Source organism: Botryllus schlosseri, chromosome 6 (genome assembly GCF_051294905.1).
Source record: "Botryllus schlosseri isolate E-star chromosome 6, Bs_hap1, whole genome shotgun sequence".
Lineage (NCBI taxonomy): Eukaryota > Metazoa > Chordata > Ascidiacea > Stolidobranchia > Styelidae > Botryllus > Botryllus schlosseri.
In genome coordinates, this window is record NC_137241.1 from 28,381,691 (window position 1) to 28,400,535 (window position 18,845).

Below are 18,845 nucleotides of genomic sequence, written 5' to 3' on the forward strand. Positions count from 1 at the left end.
GAGTGCTCTGGTAATCCTGTAGGCTGACTATAGTATTCATTGAAGAGAAATTGCTTGTATTTCGACTTGAATCCGGACATGCTCGACGTGTGTCGGATAGCCGGCTAGATGCCGTTCCACAATTGGAGTCCGGCATACTTGATAGAGTAGCGTGTTTTATTGTATTCCGTCCTGACCATATGCTAGTTGTTCTTTGTAGACCAGCGTGTGCCGTATTTGCCGTGCTTATGAGAATGAGACCCGACCTGAGCTTCATTCCATGTCCATTCAATGTCGAGTTCGGTAATGCTTATTCTAATCTAATTTGAACAGAACTGCGTACCTATAATTATATAGTTCTAATGTAATTTGGAAAAAGTTGTGTCGGCCCTAGTTGTAATTCAAATTATAGTCTAATTTGGAAAAATCTGTGTAGATAGAGTTCTAATTATAATCTAATATGGAAATATTGAAAATACTCTAGTCGTTCTAGTTTGAACACAGGCATTGGATGTCGTAGTCTAAATTTCGCTTCGTACGATAAAAAAGTCTACTGGACTTATTCTCTGCAGCGCTTGGATGATTATCGCACCAATAATGAGAACAAGAAACCGCAGCGCCCGTTTGCCCAGTAGACCTAGCCATTTTCAATGGGCAATGCATCAGCTGATTTACTATGATTGCGTTATTCTAAAACATATTGCTGCCATTCGCAACTTCCTCTTGCACAATTTCCATACGATCACATATGAATTGTGAGAATGAATGAAAAACAATTTAAGTAAAACATATTTACAATAGCCTATTTACTTTACGAGATTTGTTACGTCGTCTATTCTTAATGTGACGGGATATCGTCTTATGTGTGATTTTGTAATCTTATTTGTAAATAAACGGATGAGCAGATATCACACTATCTGTATATGAGGAAAAGATTAGCTTAATAAGGGGAGGTGAAACGCTTGGGAGATCAGAATGGGCACACCGCACCACACTCGCCTGCAAGGTACGCCAATAATTTTGTTTCGAATGACATTTAAACACCGCTAGCGTGGCACTTTCCGCACTGATATTAATTGTTGATTCCGATATACCAGTAATGTTGGTAGGAGCATGTAATCCTAACTCATTGGCACTTTATCATAGCAAATACAGCAAGTCACATTTATTCTTCAGATACAATTGAACGAAGGTAATTTTGCGTGAAAAATTATAATCGATTATTGAAATCCAGGTCGTGCATACACAATATACAGAAAATTCGTTCAATATATTCTATTGATCCAAACGATGCGTGCCATCATATGTAATAAATCAGTTGTCTTAACCAGGGGTTCAATGGAGATGAATACACACACTCAACTGATTCGTATGATTTGTGATAACACGCAGATCTTGGAAATCAACGGTCGGAGGTAATTATGTCCGATCAGCTGTTGGATTGTGGCTATTGTGGTGGTACGTCGTGTGCAGGCAGTGGCGATCGTAGGATAGGTTTGGGGTTTTAAATCGAAACCCCGTCCTTCTGAAATGCTAATTCTATTTCCAATAATTATAAACTAATTTGCAATTAGGCAATTGGTATCACGCTGTTGCGTTTAGATAGAGCAATACGGTGCACTTTTCAATGTGAAGCCTCGCATTTCTGAACTGGTATCTACAGGGAGCATCAGAAGTCAGAATGATTCGCAATGAATATTTATTATCATGTTTTCGTTTTGTATCAAAACCAGACTTTGATGATTTTGTTCCTTGAACAATCTGTGGATGCGCAGTTCATATTGTGCACCTGTAATCTATAGTAACGTAGGCTATTACATGTGTAGTTGGATGTATATATGTGTCTTCGTGAAAATGTGGCTTTCATCGATGGTTTGCCAATTAGCGTAAGTGTCCCGGGATAATAAAGGGGAAAATCATTGTACGAAATTATGGATGTGCGACAAGATAAACAGACTACTGGGTGATTGTAGCGGGGATGTTTTTGGGGAGCAGGTACTCGTATGGATGTTCTCTATCAACATTTCTTTGCCGGATAGTATCGCCAATGTGTTGGATGTCATCCGAAAATTCACGGAGGATAGACAGCGTCTCTGGCTCCGTAAAGTATCTGACTGGATATTGTCCTAGCAGAACCTGCGTATAAACGATGGTTTTATAAATGAGAATTTCACAGGGTTGAGCTCAGCATAGATAACGATTTGATTTGAAAACGAATTGATTTCTGAGGAACCTTTATACTAATCTTTGCGTCTTAACTATACATAGCCTGTATTCTGAAACGATATGAAGATGAATTCGATGTTTGGATTCGCCTTTGTGGTGCTCGAATTCTCTACAGTGTTATGACTTGAAATGATCCAATGTGGCATGGAAACGACAATCTGTGATGACGCGGCATTAGCAACATAGTAATGCCGCATCAGTGTTATTTTTGTTATGATGCGCCTACCTCTTCCTCGTCCAGCCCAGTAGCGACGTAGGAGGTACTGATCTGAGTAAGCGACATGTTTAGGTCCGGTAGCGTTTGCATAATCCTCTCCAGGGAGCCCTGAAACATATTTATTAGTTGCGTTGCAAGTATGATCGCTTAATGGGACGATGTATAAGACTGGATAGAGTCAAGCTCAAGCCTAACCGGTGGTAGCGCAATTCATAACAAACAGCTCATTATTTACAATATGGTGTAAACAGAATGATGTCTCGAAAAATCCGAGTATTTATGATGCCAGGTCATCATCACATCTTCACAATCGCTAAGGGATGTCAATGTCTGTTTTGATGCTTACAATGACACCGCAGTGTAGCAATGCAAAGTGAGGCAGACATTAATCTGCAGCAACGACTGTAGGCACAGCAATCCGATATTATTTGCTTATTCGGAAATGTATACTTTTTCTTGCCGTCGAGTAGAAATTCAGGTCGGTACTTCTACTTCTGCTTGAGAACCAAAGATTAGTATACTTCAACAACCTTTGCGTATAGAACGGGACTTTTTACTCGTCCTGTATAATGTGTTCTTTTTGGAACCAAAAACTGACATTTCGCAGTTCGCAGGAAATAGCTAACCCACCTCTCCCTTTCTGTGAATCGGCAATCTCATCCCCGCCGGAGCGTTCGGGATGAACTTGTACATTTCATACTGAGGGAAATGTGCCGCGGCGTGAAAGACGCTTGCGTTGAAAATCACCATGGTAACGAACAGTTGCTGAAATGACAATTGACGAATAAAAACAGGAACAATTTCGCATTGTCTTCCATTTACGAGTTCTTATTAACTATTCTAATTGTTCTTATTTACTGACACCAACGATTTACAACATGTAGGCCTATTCGATTTTGTAGTTGCATCAATACGACGTGTAGCTCGGTAAATATCTTATAGATCTTTACAAACTACCAATTAGGTTGTTTTGTTAATATAAGTCATTAACTTTTGGTGACAAACAATTTTGTTGTTATAAGCACCAAAACATTAGTTTATTTATCAATAATAATAAATATTTACAAGTTCATTCTTTGTCACAAATTTTTTCGGACAGGTGCTTTTCATTCCGTCGGCGTACATGAATCCTTCGACTGCTATCTCCTTGATCCAATTTTGTAATTCGAAGTCGTTTTGAATATCCTAAATGGTAAGAGAGGAGTATAGAGGCAATACAATAGAACGGGTTTGGGTAACTTATCCCGAAATCAGTGGTTCTTAATCGGGGTTTGAACGAACCCCGGGAGTTCGTAGAGCCAGTCTGCAGCTGTAGACGGACAGCAGCAGTCACATTTGCAGTAAACATACATTCTAATACGGCGATGTTGTGTGAATATTAGGGATCGTTTGAACGTGAGGTTTACGTTCACGTTCTGTGTATGAACCTCAAAAATTTAGAGGTTCACGCTTACAAACAAACCTTTGCAGGTTCTGTACTGCGAACTTTTTTCATGTATAACAATTTTCACGTAATTTTAACATCTGTGGTTTGAATTCTTTGCATCTCATCTTCGGACCACTCTATGCAAAACGCTGGCAGCATTAAAAAATCATCAATAAACAAGTATTCACCTTGCCAATCCCATAAGTTTTAGTCGCTTTGTTACAAAGGTTAGCTCGAAATATTCAGCTTTCCGTTTGTGAATATTTAGTGACTATCGGTTGCGAGCTTGATCCGCAATCACACAACATCAACATCGAAATACAGTAGCCTGCATGTATAGGCAGCCAGCGAATGATGGATATTCAACCAATCATTAAGATTGATATAAATAATACGTCGTTGTCTAAGGTAAGATAATACAGCGGGCGTACGATATCCATCTTGATTTCATGCTTATTGCATCATAAAAACCAAATATGTGCAAGTGGGGTGTTGACTATGGTTCAACTTTTTATGAGGTAATATCGATAGCAAGTATAGAAACCCGTTTTACACTCTGCTCAATATCAAGGTAGCAATACTCACACGCCGTATACATTGTCCGGTCTGGTCTCGAGTAGGGTTGCATTTAAAACAAACGGTCTTTTAAACAAATGCCTTTTTTAAATGTGTTTTTTTAGTGTGAAAATTATGCCATAATTGCGTAAATACTTTCTTAAAAACATGTTGTATGAGCCTACGGACAATTACCACCGATACAGCTGACGTATATCGATATGATATGGTTGGAACCCTCAAAATAGTCGGTTCAACATTAATAGTACAGACATTTCGTCAAAGGAGCTATATTTTCAATTGCCAATGTCAATCCACTATGACATCATAATTGAATAATCGTGACGTCATGGTTTAAAAAACATGAAAAAAACAAAAAACATGTTTTAAATTAGGGCATTGTTTTGGACATGTTTGTTCTAAATTTATTTTTGTTTCAAATGCAACCCTAGCCACGACGGTTAAGGCATAAACTTATACTCCCTTGCAACTCCACGTCGGAATTGTTGGCAAAGCGACCGAAGATGTTGATTTTATGAGATTATTACAGAATGCGATTGCTTCAGTTGGTACATTTGGTGTCGTTTATAAAGTCAGTACGACTTCATCATTGTGGCAAAATGTGGTCTGAGTCGTCGCGAAGTATGGTGAAGATTAATATTGATGACATTTCGCAATAATTAGTCTAATTGGACAACCAGAATTATCTAGTTGTTCTATGCGTTGAATTTGTCATACCTCGTCTGATTTATAATAGAGGTCGATGATTTTGCTCGCTAACTTTGTAATCGCGTTCCAGTATAGCATCGCATCATCTCTGAAGTGATATCGAGGCAGCGATTCAGCATCCATCAAACCTATCGCCCGAGTATAGATCAATATCGATAAGAAATAGTGTCAAGTTGTCACAGAACATACCGCGTCTTTCCATTTTAGCGGGAAAATTAAGGTCGTCGAAAGTGAAATCGGCGTAAATCGCTTTGATGTGGTCGCTCGAGACTGGAATAGGAATAGGAACAGATCGTTGTATATTTTATCCTATCCTAGGGCTACCATATTTGGGTGAGGTAAATTTCGGGCACACTTTATCGCCCACTAGAGGATTTCAAAACAACACATTGTCTGTTAACATGACGTCACACTAGCAAAGCTTTGCATATCGACCAGATGTAGACACGGCCCGCATCTGGAGCCGCTATAATGTTACGACGGTGCATTTATGTGGCTGTGTGTTGTAGCCAGGTCCGGAACAACATTTTTCAGCCCACTCCCATCCAAATAAACTCTGATCTTGAACCCACCATATGGTAATCGATGTAACTTCTGGAGGGATTGCTATATACATTTGGTTTCTATATGCACCTGGTCGTGAAATTTTGTGAATGAAATCTGTCTATAATATGGATTCTTCCAAATATTACTATGAACTTTTGATCCTCTCTCCACGCACATGAACATAGTTAGCGGTAGAGCTGGTGGAGGAATATGACTTCAAAAATACAGGGAATGTAATTATACATCGTAAAGTCATGTCGTGTCACACGGATAAGACTATTTATGAGCCTAAATGTCGGTGCGCACCACTAGTTCGCGCATTTGGCGTTATTCAACAATTGATGGTCGCGACTCCATTTCTATTTTGAATATGTTTTGTCTCTCAGCTCTTAATTGGATAAGCTGATTACTTAAGAGCGGTCATCACCTTTTCCCAGACTTACTCATACGCCTATTTTGGAAGCTGATTACGTTCAACATCTTCGCGAACCCCAGAATAAATGCAAACGAACCCTAGGTTCAGAGCTACAATCTTTAACTAAAGCATCTACATGGCCTTCCAACTCTCGAAATATACCGTTCCGCTATAGTTGCTATTAAAATTAGACTTATGTCGGTAAATGATGGTTATTCTAATTTCTGATTGCATTTTTTTTTCGAGGGCGGTGATACACATTAATATCAATGAATGTGACACTAAATCGTGCGCAGCGCGAAGAAAAATTCCCAGTGACATAAATCTGCCCAACAAATAATAGAGTTTATGTAGATTTACAAAAAATTGGTCCTATTTCACGTCTTCAAAATTTCGGACATTAAGGCATATTTTAGAACTTCCTCCCGGACGCAGTTTGAACAGTGAAATTCAGGACATGTCCGGGAAATTCCGGACGTATGGCAGCCCTAATACTGACTCCCCATATACATAAACACGATATTTTCATATTCATACCATACGAGTGCTTATGATGTGCATATGCCGTTGGACACGGGAGGAGCAGATTTAGACATGCCAGTCTTTCACCACTCTCCAGGAGTGGAGCACAATGTGACAAGCGGTGTGGTAAAGTTGGACAGTAATAAAAAATTTAACACAGCATCAGTTAGCAAGAAACTCAGAACTGCTGAGAAAAAAGTGGATCACCAGGTGTCCAATATCAGTTTGCTTCCCGAAGTTTGGAATAGTAATAAAACTTGCACGGAGATCGCCGCCGGCTCGTCGATCCACATTGATTATAAGAAATAGTAAAATAACCTCAATGTCCTCCAATTCTGTCAAACCTGCATTTGTGATGCAGCCAAATTGTTACAATTTGCCCCAACCACTTTTTCATAGCAAAACAAAAACGAATAAACTTAACGATCGCAATCCACGCGCGAAATGCCATACTAACAACTGCTCTGACTAAGATGTGTACTAATTTCAAGCACAACAACCGAGATATACCCACCTACAACACGATCGAAAGGTGGTGATGGGAATTTAGGCAGGTTAGCAAAATTAAGAACCCGTGAGTTGCTCACAAAGACAGCAAACCAGGCGCCGGGTTTTAAAAATATTCACGGTGTACCATTGTTCCTATACATCCATTTTGCCCCACCTTCCCCTAGCATTGGGATGCCACAAATTATGTCCACAGACAGCTTCTTACAAAAGTGTTGGTTCAAACCGCAGGCTTTCCAACAATGCTTGTGGCAGTGAGCATTGATTCGTGTCTAGAATATTCTACGGTTCTTGACCGTGTATAGTTTGCACACACTAACCTTGAGATCGGTACCTTTCAGCTGCGCGGGTCACAAATATAAAGTCTAGTCCCCTGCGGTTCGCGGCCATGACCAGGTTCAGATGCGGACGTAGAAGTTTGTGGATCGGATGACAGCGAGGAAGACAGCGATAAAGAGCAACCGCGAATGTTCCGACCACGATGTGCGTCATGAAATGCGCTCCGTGCTGGAATCAAAGTTGTGTTGTTTTTGTTGTTTGTGGTATTTATGGCGTTTGTCGGCTACAATGGTCGTTTACACCAAGTCGATTGTGTATTTTTTATTACGTATCTGCCGACTTGCAGTCTTCGACAGGTCGTATTGTTGTTGAAAATACCCATAATTGCAAGGTATTATCAATTTTATCATCAACATATGGTGGAGGTATAGGGTAGAGTGGGGCAACGCGCCTACCCTAAGCGGAAAGCGTTATAATATCCATCAAACTAGTCGAAACGGATTGAATTTAGGAATTTGCGCGCGAGATTCAACCACGATCGTCTGGAAAGTCCAAGTATCAATTATCATATGTAGAATTATTATTATCATTCATCTATGTCCATTAATTTGACGTTTTGCGACAAGGGTGGGGCAAAACACCTCCATTGGCTTTTTACCCCGTTATAACCTACTAAACACCGCATGCCACTCAGTAACCGATAGATATTGAATCCCTATACAGAACTATCAATGCTTCTTCGCCTCATCAAGGCGTACCGGATCTTTTGAAACAAATTTCATCCATAAATACCAAGTTATTATGAAGTCAAAAAGCAAAGTCGGAAGTTCTTGAAATGCATCTTGTTTAGTCAGAGGGACGTTGCTTATAGTCGCCAGCTGAATCACAATTTTGATCAGCTACCAGATGGTTATTGTGTAAATTCGCCTTCGGACAGTGGCTTAAATCCAACTATATACGCGTATAGGATCATAAATAGGACCAAAAAACTCAGTATAGCATCCGTTTCACATTTCACTGTTTTAAAAGGCTCTCGTCTGTAAGAATATGTGTAAAATTATCATATAAAACGTTACAAATCTTCATTCGGGCGTGGAAATCAAAGTGACAGTTTCGTCTGACCATTAGGTGACATACATATCCTTGGTGTCTTTTTCCTTTTAATTGTCGCCAATTAAATGTGGCGAGTATAAAGTAGTCCTTGCCTACGCTTCACAGCTGGAACACCAATGGATTCTTCAGCGATTGGAGATTTCTATTGCTATGGAATAGTAATCATTATATTCACTTTGTTATAGATCTGTTCCAATATTCCAAGGCAAATATCACGCTGATTTGACTTAACTTTGGTCACGACATGATCAATAGCCTCGTTATCAGAAGTATGCCCGAAACCCAGATTATAAGCTGTACTGCTCCAATGCTGTGATATCAGATGAATCTTTGTAAAATTGTAAAATATTCTACCTATAATTGTGACACGTCAATTGTCCGCCAGCTGCAAAATTATAAGGTGACAGCTTTTACGGTGTCCTGATGCTTTTGTACTCTCGCATGGTGTCTACAACTAAATATACAGCAACAATTTTATTCAAATATTTTAAAATGTGATTTTTTTCGTGACAGGCGTGAATTCACACTAGTAAATCACATTTTCACGTTGCGTGTGGAATATCAGTCTGCTAGGATCCGTCAAATAAGGCCTACTTGGATACAGTGAATTACCCTATACCAGGCCGTGTTATTTTTGGCATATGCCAAAACTGCCAAAAAAAACTTATTTTTGGCATTTTTCGATTTATATTTTTGGCAGTTTTGGCGTCGTCCTCTAAATAGATAGTTTCAGCCTCAAATTAGTCACAAAAACGCTTTATTTGGGCTAGTTTGTCAAAAGACACCACAAAATGTGCAGCATCCACGTATAATCAGTGCCAACAAACAATAAGAGAAGAAAAAACCTAACGATTTCATTGGTTAATTATATCAAACGAAACCACAAAACGTGCAGTATCCATCGGAATCGGTGCCAATAAGCAGAAAAAAGAAAGAAAAGCCTAACAAACACGCTCAACAGCTGATTGTCACAGCTGTTGAATAGACTTAAATCGTTTGCACTGTGCCAGTGCTTCCAAACTCAGGTCAGCTAAGTTTCTCCTAAGTTCATTTCTCGCCCAGCGAATCTGGGAAATATCGGCTTCAACAGTAGCCGCTGAGGGAAAGAATGTTGCCAGTCACCCACAAAAGGTTTTCAGAGCTTCAAAATCTTTGGAGGGCCGAACCGGCTTCCATTCATCATGAAAAGAGATCACTTCGCCAGTGCCATCGATCTCATCGCGGAAATAATTAATAAATAAAATAATCAATAAAAAATAATTTCTGATCCTTTTCCAGGAGTTTCCTGTGTTGTCTCTCAACACATTCTATTTAGTAGCCCGACTATCATTTCTCCTTCAGTCTACCGATATATTTTCGGAGGACATTTTTTCACTTCAGGTGGCTTTAATATTACCAACTCGCATGGAAGAGTCCTGGGAAGGTTAGCTTGTTTAAGAAGATTGACGCAAAAAGACTGTCTGGCAAAACGAGACTATGCAGCTCAGAAATAGCCTGACAGTTCGTTGCGTCACAACGTTCAACTCGATCACAATGCAAAAATCGTGGTTGATTTTGGGAGTTCCAGTTCCATGAGCAGAATGTATTTAATATTTTAATAATCAGTACTGCGGCAGCTTCTCATTGATACCTGTTTTATCAAATTTAGTCTCGACAAGCCGGTCAAAAATGGTCGCAAAATTGCCATTGGACAAATGGAAAGTATGACGTAAACCAAATGCAGTCAGCCGTTCAATCTCGCTGTGCCCACACCATTTAGGACACCATGCTTTCACCCCTAATGGGTAGGCTGGACCCAGATTAGGAAACCTGCCTTTCACAAATGCTCTTCTCGCTTGTAACGCGGTCCTGTTAACACAACACCATGTACGAAATACACTATTAGACAGGACGTGTTATTTTGGGCATATGTCAAAAATTGCTTATTTTTGGCATTTTCAAAATTTATATTTTTGGCAGTTTTGGCATCTGGCTCCTGAAATGCCAAAAATAACACGGCCTGCCTATTACTGGTGCTGCGGCCCGCGGCGCCATCAAAAAGTAGGAAATTGGCCCGCGAGAACATTTGCGTTTGATACCTTCGTTTTAAACAGTGTTTTGAACAAAGCTTTTTAAAAAAACAAAAGTTTTGTTTTCAAGTTGTAAAATTATGCCATAATTGTGTAAATACTTTCACAAAACATATTGTATCAGCCTACGGACAATTACCACCCGACATAGCCGACGTACATCGATATGAGATGGTCGGAACCCACGAAATAGTCGGTTCAACAGCAATAGTACAGATATTTCGGCAAAGGAGCTATATTTACCCTATATTTTTAATTGTCAATGTCAATCCACGATGACGCCACAATTGAATATTCGTGATGTGATGGCTTTAAAAAAGCAATAAAAAACATGCTTTAAACAAGGGCCTTGTTTATAATAGATTTTTTTTAAATGCAACCAGCAGTTACAATAAGAAGTTGCGTTGCCAACGGAGAGGCGGTATACGAGAAATTTTAATGAAAGCTCGGGCGGTAGAGGAGCACTAAAAAGGAACACTGTATTAGACTAATTATAGAGCGAAAGTCGACAATCTAATATTAATCTACTTTGTGGAATGTTTTATGCTGTAATTTTTATTGTAATTTTATTCCTTGTGTTCCTGAAAATGCTACAAAACCATATGGAGTGAAACAATCCAAGCTTGGTTTAATTCGAATACTTATGAAAATGATCTCTGTTGTGATATGATTTGAACTTGAATTTTACTGTATTCGCAATTTAACTCAACTTTCAAGTATTCTTTTTTGTGAATGCAGTAATTGTAATTGTAATTCTAATCTCATTTGGACAGCTGGCTACGCGTATGCTCAGCTCACGGTCACAAGGTCTATCAAGACTTAGCCTACGTAAAATACCCTACGGAGAATCAAAACGCAATGTACAATGACGATTACCTCGTGATTATTGAACTCGGCGCATTTGAAGAACATTTTCGCCAGCATCCAGTCGTATTCTTCGTCGTCGGGGGTGAAAATCGATTCCTCGTCTCGCGGGTTCAACTGAATGGCGATCGGCAGCAGCTTGTTGTCGGAAAAACGAAATATCGCCATCGCGTCGGGACAGTGCCGCTGCTCCTCTTCGTACTTGACTCGGGCAACGCTAGACGTGAGAGCCCCCGGATCTACGATGTAAATGCGTCCTTTCTGCAACGCATTAGTATCGGAGGTGGTCTCGGTCTCCTCACACTTACGAAAATAGTGTACGTTCACACCCAAAGATCGGATTTTGCAACTTTGAACATTACAAAATTTATCTCCGAGACTAATACAAAATGACTGATGGCATATCAAATAGGTACAATTCTTGAAATATGCTCAGTTACGGTGATATAGGGGTTATGTTGACCAGTTGTTACGGAAATTTCATTCATCTGTGATCCGATTGTTGATATACAATAATAAATCCAATTATCTACTGTAGTTGCTGACGATAACCCCTGGTGAATGTGAACCGAAAATATCCGAGTTCATTTCAATATGAATATACTATTTAATTGCATATTGAAGTTCTGTATCTCCAAGAAGCTCTTCATTCTTAGTAGTGATGCACACCTCCCTAAGCTATAATTTCCATTGTACAAAACTCAAAATATATAACGTAAAAAGTTTCGCACAAGACCTGTTATATTTTGAAGTGCAAGTATAGTCTTAAACCATAACCATTCGAGTCTAAGTAGTGTAAATACGCGAAACATACTTGAATACTATGAAAAATCAGAAATACTTCAGTACTGATCATGATCATATCAGCTGAGAATACATTTGCTGGATATCGCTATTTGACGGATCGTTCTCATTGAGTAATGCAGATTGATGGTTATAAACTATCATGATCGATCAATTTAAAGCGTAATCATTTGAATATACAGAGCGATTCGATACATGTTGAATTGAGAGGTCTGGCCGATTGCCAATAAAACTGCCTACCGTGACTGTCTGCTAAAGGTTTATTTGCGTTGTGCATATAACGCAACCTCGGATACAGCTCGGCGCAACAGTTTTCGTGCAAATTTCTAATTTAGATCCAAGGGACTGTAACAGCGGATACTCTGACAGCATAGTTTTTCAATTGATTTCTCATGGCTTGCCAGAACAATTGAAATACTCGTGTCCGAATCGAGTATTAATGATAAGGATTCGAGCCCAATAATGAGAGACGATATTTTGAGTACAAAAATTATACGCCCCGTTCCATTAAGACGCATATCATCACGATAAATATAGTTTGGATAATACTTTCAAAGTGGAAGCCTATATAAACCTTCAACGGCCGTATCGCAGCAACCAGAAAACGTAGACATTTATGCAAAGTCGCTGTCAACCCAAACCATTGTCACAAAGTGAAATGGAATAGGTGTGATGGTCGAGAAAAATCCAAATTATACTTATATCATGTGGAACTTTAAAGGTACATACTTCAACTCTCAATATCGCCCAGACTCTTATGGGATGGTAATGAGTGATAATTGAATAATCGACTTGAGCCTTGGAGTCCATTCGGAATTGAAACACGCCGGTATTCGGTTTTGCCAAGGCCTGCTATTTACAAGTTAAAATAGATGAGGCTAAGTATAGTATAATTGGGAATTGAAATTTCAGATTTTAAATTGCAAATAAATGCAGTATGACTATACCAAGTATACCATTGCAATCGTGAGTACGACTGTCTCACCACAAGCTCCTCGTCGAGGCTTGTACCGCCGCCCAATAACTTCGCAACATGGCGATTCTTGACTTTGCAATGAGAAGGCAAGGCGCGGCAGCGACGAATCGATTTGCTGCTCTCGTCCAGCATGTGCCGACCGAATTCCGCGTCATCCTTCCACCTATAACGTATATTTCGATTTTCTCGGTGATTGATAGACAGTAATGTGCGTATTTACTTTTCGTGAAAAGACAGGAACTTTGACGCGAATCTATCGTGCAATCGATTATAATCGTCACAGGACTTGATTCCGAAAAAGACACCTGAAAATGGGAGATACTTTAGTCATGTCATGGCAGTTATACTTTTGCTGGTCGTATATGCGAATGGCAATATTTTAATGCGCTTGTTGAATGGAAGTCTACTGGTTCGGCAACTTCTAGTTCTATTCGTCTAGCTCAGTGGCTCCCAATGTGGGCGATAACGCCCACCGGTAGGCGATTTTGAGAAACAAGGGGTCGAAAATATCAAAGGGAGGCTGGGAGTGATGGGAGTGAAATTGTTAGACCGTCCAGTGAGATATATTTTGATTACCACGTCAAAATTGCACATGAAGACGGCACATTCTGCATATGACGCGAAAAATAGGTCAATTCAATGGAAAGTCGACGCGAAAACGGGTTTTCCGAGCACCTACTCGAAAAAATTACCCTTTTTCAATTCACCAGAGATCAAAGTTGAGTGAGAAAAAATGTCCTCTTTTTCGGATCCATGAATATGGGGGTAAAAATTTGTGTAAAGCTTGATAAGGTAGCGATGAGTCGAAAAAGGTTGGTAACCAGTGGTACAGCTCATTGGTGGTAACCTTTACTGACTTAGCGAACCTTTACTCTAATCAGAAAGCCTTCGGCAAACACAAAATTCAAAATGCACAGAACAACATTCCACCACATTACACATCTAATACTGCTTCACAAATTGAACTGCTGTGCAACATTGTTAAAGGAACAAACCATTAATACATCATTTTCACACATTAGATATAAAGTAATGTGAATATTTACTGCAAGTCAGTCCGACGTTTGCTGTATGGGTCGGGTGGGTGTCTACTGTCTTGACCTCCAGCGAATCCCTGATACTGGCTCATCAAACCCCCGGGGTTCGTGTGAATCCCAGTTGTTAAGAGCCGCTGGTCAAGCAGCATTAGTTACGCTTTTCGACTTAGGAAGAGTAGAAAGAGTGACTCTTAGAAATGGAATCTCATCAACTAATTGGAAATTTAACGCTGGTATCGCGATCACGGAATGGTGTTTCAAAATATTGCGCATAATTGTAGCAATTCTACTTGAATCACGGGAGCGCATCTGGCAGTATTGAAAGGGTGATTACACTCACTTACCTTTGACCTTTTGCATCATCGCGTTCCATCGGATGTCACTGATTCTCGCCTTGTTACTTCCGTCGATAAATCTCTCGTCGTACTTGAACATCGTGGGCAAGTCATTGTACACGTCGGCATCGATTTGTCTCGGTAGAGTCCAATCGCGCTCTGCCATCTTGTCCTTACTGTCCCACCGATACAGAAGCTTGCTTCTACATCTTTCGTTCTGGCGAGACTTAGTGATGAAATCCTGTTCAACATCTTGCGGAAGCACGGCTGAAATATATATCAATCAATGTATACAGCAATGCAGTATTGCACAACGTATAGAGGCTTAAATTTCAAGGTGGAAAGCATTTTTCTCATGTTATAAGGAGTATTAACGTTCCACCGTATATGGCGGAAAACGTGAACCACCTCTTGAGTCAAATACGCCAATCGTTATGTAGGTAGATATATCTTAGGAGTGTATTTATACCTTCCTAGTAATCCCATAAAAGTGATATACATAAACAGAACCCAGTATCGGCTTGATTGGAGACAAGCTCACACGCAACTTACCCTTAAAAGGATCCAGATGTCGAAAAAAATGAAAAACTTACATAGGAGGCTGTGAAAGAATATGGCAAGGCGTGTGGCCTAGTATCACTGCTCGATAGGACACCTTCGCTTTGCCTGAAGTAACGCATGCTTCAGTTTCGTTAGATATGCAGCCCGCTGCAGACAGATGCCGACTCTCGCTGTTCCGCCAGAAGTTCAGAGGATATTTCATATTTTGAAAAAATCCAGAAATATCGAAAATTTAGGTACACCTTATCTCTGACCACACGTTATTTTATACCTATACAATTTTTATATCAAATCAAAGCATCCTTCTATGACATATTGAATAGAATAATGTACCATTTGTAAACAGTTCGCGACCCACCAATGTGTCGCGACAAGAAATCGTGGTTTAAGCGATACAGCAATATTAGAAATTGCCGTAATGTGAAGTGAATTCAGTGAGAGAGTTAAGCCCGTCCTCGCTAAAATATCTTTGAAGAAAATGACATATGATGCAGCCTTATTTTTCAGTAAATCAATAAATCACGCTTGACCGCCTTTTCACGGCCTTTCATAGAATCTTTACCTTTTCCGGGTGTAGCTTCGACCGATTCCGTAATCCAGTCGTAAACGGGAAATTCCTCCGTGTCATCTTGATATGTTATTAACACATAGTCGCAACCCCAAACCTCATCACGTCCAAATATGTCTTCGATTTCTCAAAATGAAGATCAGCGTCTTAGCTGCGAGACTAAGAAACCTATTACTTCAGATCGCCTTACTTAGTCGAATCATAACAGGCATTCCAACATCTGTTATATTCAATTCAAAATCGTCAATGCAACCCTGACGGAATCTCCATCGCCAGATCGAAGTCAATTTCTCCCATTCGCTCCCATTCCCATCTTTGCCGACGAGCTGAAGAAATACGTTTGCCCGCGTGGCAGCTTCTCGCTTACCTCCATTGGTCTTAGAAGGAAAGGTTAAGTACAGATGTATTCTCAACGTATCCGAGCGTACGTACCTTTATGGTGACTTTGTAGGTTGTCTTTTCCATGCTAGTATACTGATAATAAATATCCTATGCAAGCGACATCGCAAACTACCTTATTTCATGAAACTATAATTAGATAATGAGCGAAGCATGAGTACCGTTAGTAAAAAATCGTGCTGAATAATTCTCATCAAAGACAGCACCGTATACCAACATCGTGATTAAAGCCTGTCACGCACTGACCTGATGATGGGCTACCTCTGTAATTCGGTACGAGATCCAACACGATCGCTACCGGGAAATACAATCAAGAAAATCATATCCTTCAAATATAAATCGAACAAGAAATCAGATTCTTTACATATAGATAAAACGAGAAACGATTTCAAAGGTTGTGCCACCGCGGCATTGTGAAGGTTCTCGGTACAGCTATACTATAGCTACAAGTATTAGTAATCTATGGCATATCGCCCTCGAACCCACACCCCATTGGTGTTGTAGCTGTGGAATATATCACGACGTTATCCCGCCACCCCTTCGCCGTTGTAGACAATGAATTACCGATGGTAACTGTACCTATAGGTCCTAGGTACACGAGACAAGAATAATAATAATGATTGCATTGGCTGGAACGGTTGTATCTACCATGCTGGACCTGCAGCATCCCTTCGCGTAGTGTTTGGAAAATTCAAATCACGGGCGATTGGAATCGGTCTAAAATATGCGCCCCTGAACCGGATCGAATCATTATTTTGAATATCTTTTGAAATAACTGATATGAAACACCGGTATTACGTCAAGCTACCGGCTTCTGGAATGTGTAACGCATATAGTATTATAAAACATTGAGGATGAAAAAGATTTCGCCCGCCGCAAAATGTTTCCGAAACATGAGACACCGTGATGAATGAAGATTCCTCGACACCTGTTCTAAGGAATCCATGAGAGCATGATCGACACACGTCAGGCAGTTATCAGGGTAACTGCACAGTGAAAAATACTAAGGACATACGTAGGTTAGGATATGATTATTTGGCTTGATTATCTGAAAATAATCTGATACGTATTGTCATGCACTCTTCCGAACTGGTAGTAACTAATATTTCTTGGTAAATGCGGCCGTTTGAAGCTTGCGGGCGTCCGTAATATCGATTGAGTGCATACAAACTCCTGCCACCAACCATTGCCTTATTTTCTTTAAATGAAACTAATTATAAGACCAGCATGAAACAGCGGATTTCCGTTGGGCTGTCAGGAATAAATGGATGGATATCTTGAAGCGTGTACTGTACATTCGCTGTTCCTCATACCGATATAGGCTGGTTTACGAATCGGTTCAAGTCTACATCTATCATTCATTATAGACACCCGGCGAATATCCTTTCTTCGTTGAATGCAGAACTATCTGAAACAAGTTTCCATTATAGCCTCACATATCCACAATTCTTCTTGCCCCATTACCATTTCCATACTACGCTACAATCGGCTGCAATTACAGAGTCAATCGTGCTTTCGTGGTAGCACGATTTCTAGTGACGTGCTCTTTTATGAAGCCTCGTATCGTCACGCCTCTACTTCATTCGACGCAGAGACGCGTTGATCGCTGCGGTCGTCAAGTTGACTCCTTTGGCGAAACTAACTGGTAAATATGCTTGGTGGCTCAATTTCAAGAGCCTGCATATACGGTGATCATTTCACTCCCAACTCGTGGAAATTGCGAAAAATACACTTTATTTTGAAATATATCGCCGCGAGGCAATAAATAGATGAATGAGAAACTGGTAGCAACTCCAATTTCGCCGCAAATGGAGCATTACCAATTATGAAACCGTCACGCTGATATAACACACTATAAATGGGTAATTGGATCGCGTCCATAATCATGGGAGGCTGTGCAGGTCATATTTAGAGCCTTGAATAAGTCATTAAGGAGGTAAATCCAACACTAATTAGTATATCATTTGGTTCTCTCTAAAACTGTACTCGCGGAGGTCGTTACAATCCGAAATATTGTTCTGTACCCGGAGTCATTCATACTACGAGTTCAACCGATAGTTTGCATTGCAGTGACATCGCTATGTTTCGAAACAGTATTCGCATCATGTTTTCCCCTTGAACCTTCTGCTCCCATGATTAGATTTCATGCTAGAAATTTTCCTGCCGCCAGAAGCGATGCTGCGACGCTGATGATTAGAAAGGTGTAGCTTCCGAGATATATCCGCTTCGAATGCCGATTGTTCTGTGTCCACGTAACGCGGCCACGACTTCCTCATCTCCCTGCAAAGTATCACCAGAGGCATAGTATCTGCGAATCAGACGTTGATATTGTTACTATCATTGAGAGACTCTTGGAGGTGCAGAATATCAGTGTACAATTTAATAACATTTTCATATTGAATGATCGAAGCGAACTATTTTTAGATTACACACAAACTCTTTCTATTTGCACAAACTACGTTGGCCTATTTTGACGAAAAGTCGACTCCCAAGCACACTATTGCTACATTATTAATGTTACAAGTCGTATTCCCATATTAACTATATTTTTCCGCTCGTTGAATTTTGAACAGGAGAGTCAGTTTATGGGAGTGCTATTCGTATAACGTAACGCATCGTATAACGCATGGCCTAATGCTACCTCTGATATTGAAGCCACTCGAGATATATTTATTATCCTTGTATCCTGTATCATAAAATGGAGGAAAATTTAACTAG

The 18,845-nt window shown here is 40.0% G+C and overlaps 2 protein-coding genes across 2 annotated transcripts in view; both read right to left on the reverse strand.

The window, feature by feature from the left end:
* Nucleotides 1-1,129: 1,129 nt before the first annotated feature.
* LOC145441980 (allene oxide synthase-lipoxygenase protein-like) lies at nucleotides 1,130-16,302 on the reverse strand. Its single transcript, XM_080319942.1, has 14 exons — nucleotides 16,161-16,302; nucleotides 15,919-16,105; nucleotides 15,723-15,854; nucleotides 14,609-14,866; nucleotides 13,448-13,532; nucleotides 13,237-13,390; nucleotides 11,460-11,708; nucleotides 7,443-7,629; nucleotides 5,322-5,402; nucleotides 5,142-5,260; nucleotides 3,488-3,607; nucleotides 3,053-3,187; nucleotides 2,432-2,530; nucleotides 1,130-2,115 (listed from the first exon to the last, which is right to left on the reverse strand). Exons 1-14 carry the CDS (start codon nucleotides 16,191-16,193, stop codon nucleotides 1,936-1,938), a joined length of 2,019 nt encoding a protein of 672 aa, XP_080176068.1. The 5' UTR covers nucleotides 16,194-16,302; the 3' UTR covers nucleotides 1,130-1,935.
* Nucleotides 16,303-16,427: 125 nt separating this feature from the next.
* Nucleotides 16,428-18,845, reverse strand: part of LOC145440182 (uncharacterized) — a 39,668-nt gene continuing 37,250 nt past the window's right edge. Inside the window, exon 36 of the mRNA XM_080317759.1 lies at nucleotides 16,428-18,407. Coding sequence (XP_080173885.1) covers nucleotides 18,230-18,407 — 178 coding nt within the window. The 3' untranslated portion in view covers nucleotides 16,428-18,229. The remainder of the gene's footprint in view (nucleotides 18,408-18,845) is intronic.

Bases quoted from the DNA above. Each gene is read 5' to 3' on its own strand.
- LOC145441980 (XM_080319942.1), bottom strand. From the start codon at position 16,193: ATGGAAAAGACAACCTACAAAGTCACCATAAAG. The intron at 16,106-16,160 runs GTACGTACGCTC...TTTCCTTCTAAG, and splicing joins CCTACAAAGTCACCATAAAG to ACCAATGGAGGTAAGCGAGA. The intron at 15,855-15,918 runs GTAAGGCGATCT...CTTCATTTTGAG, and splicing joins GCCTGTTATGATTCGACTAA to AAATCGAAGACATATTTGGA.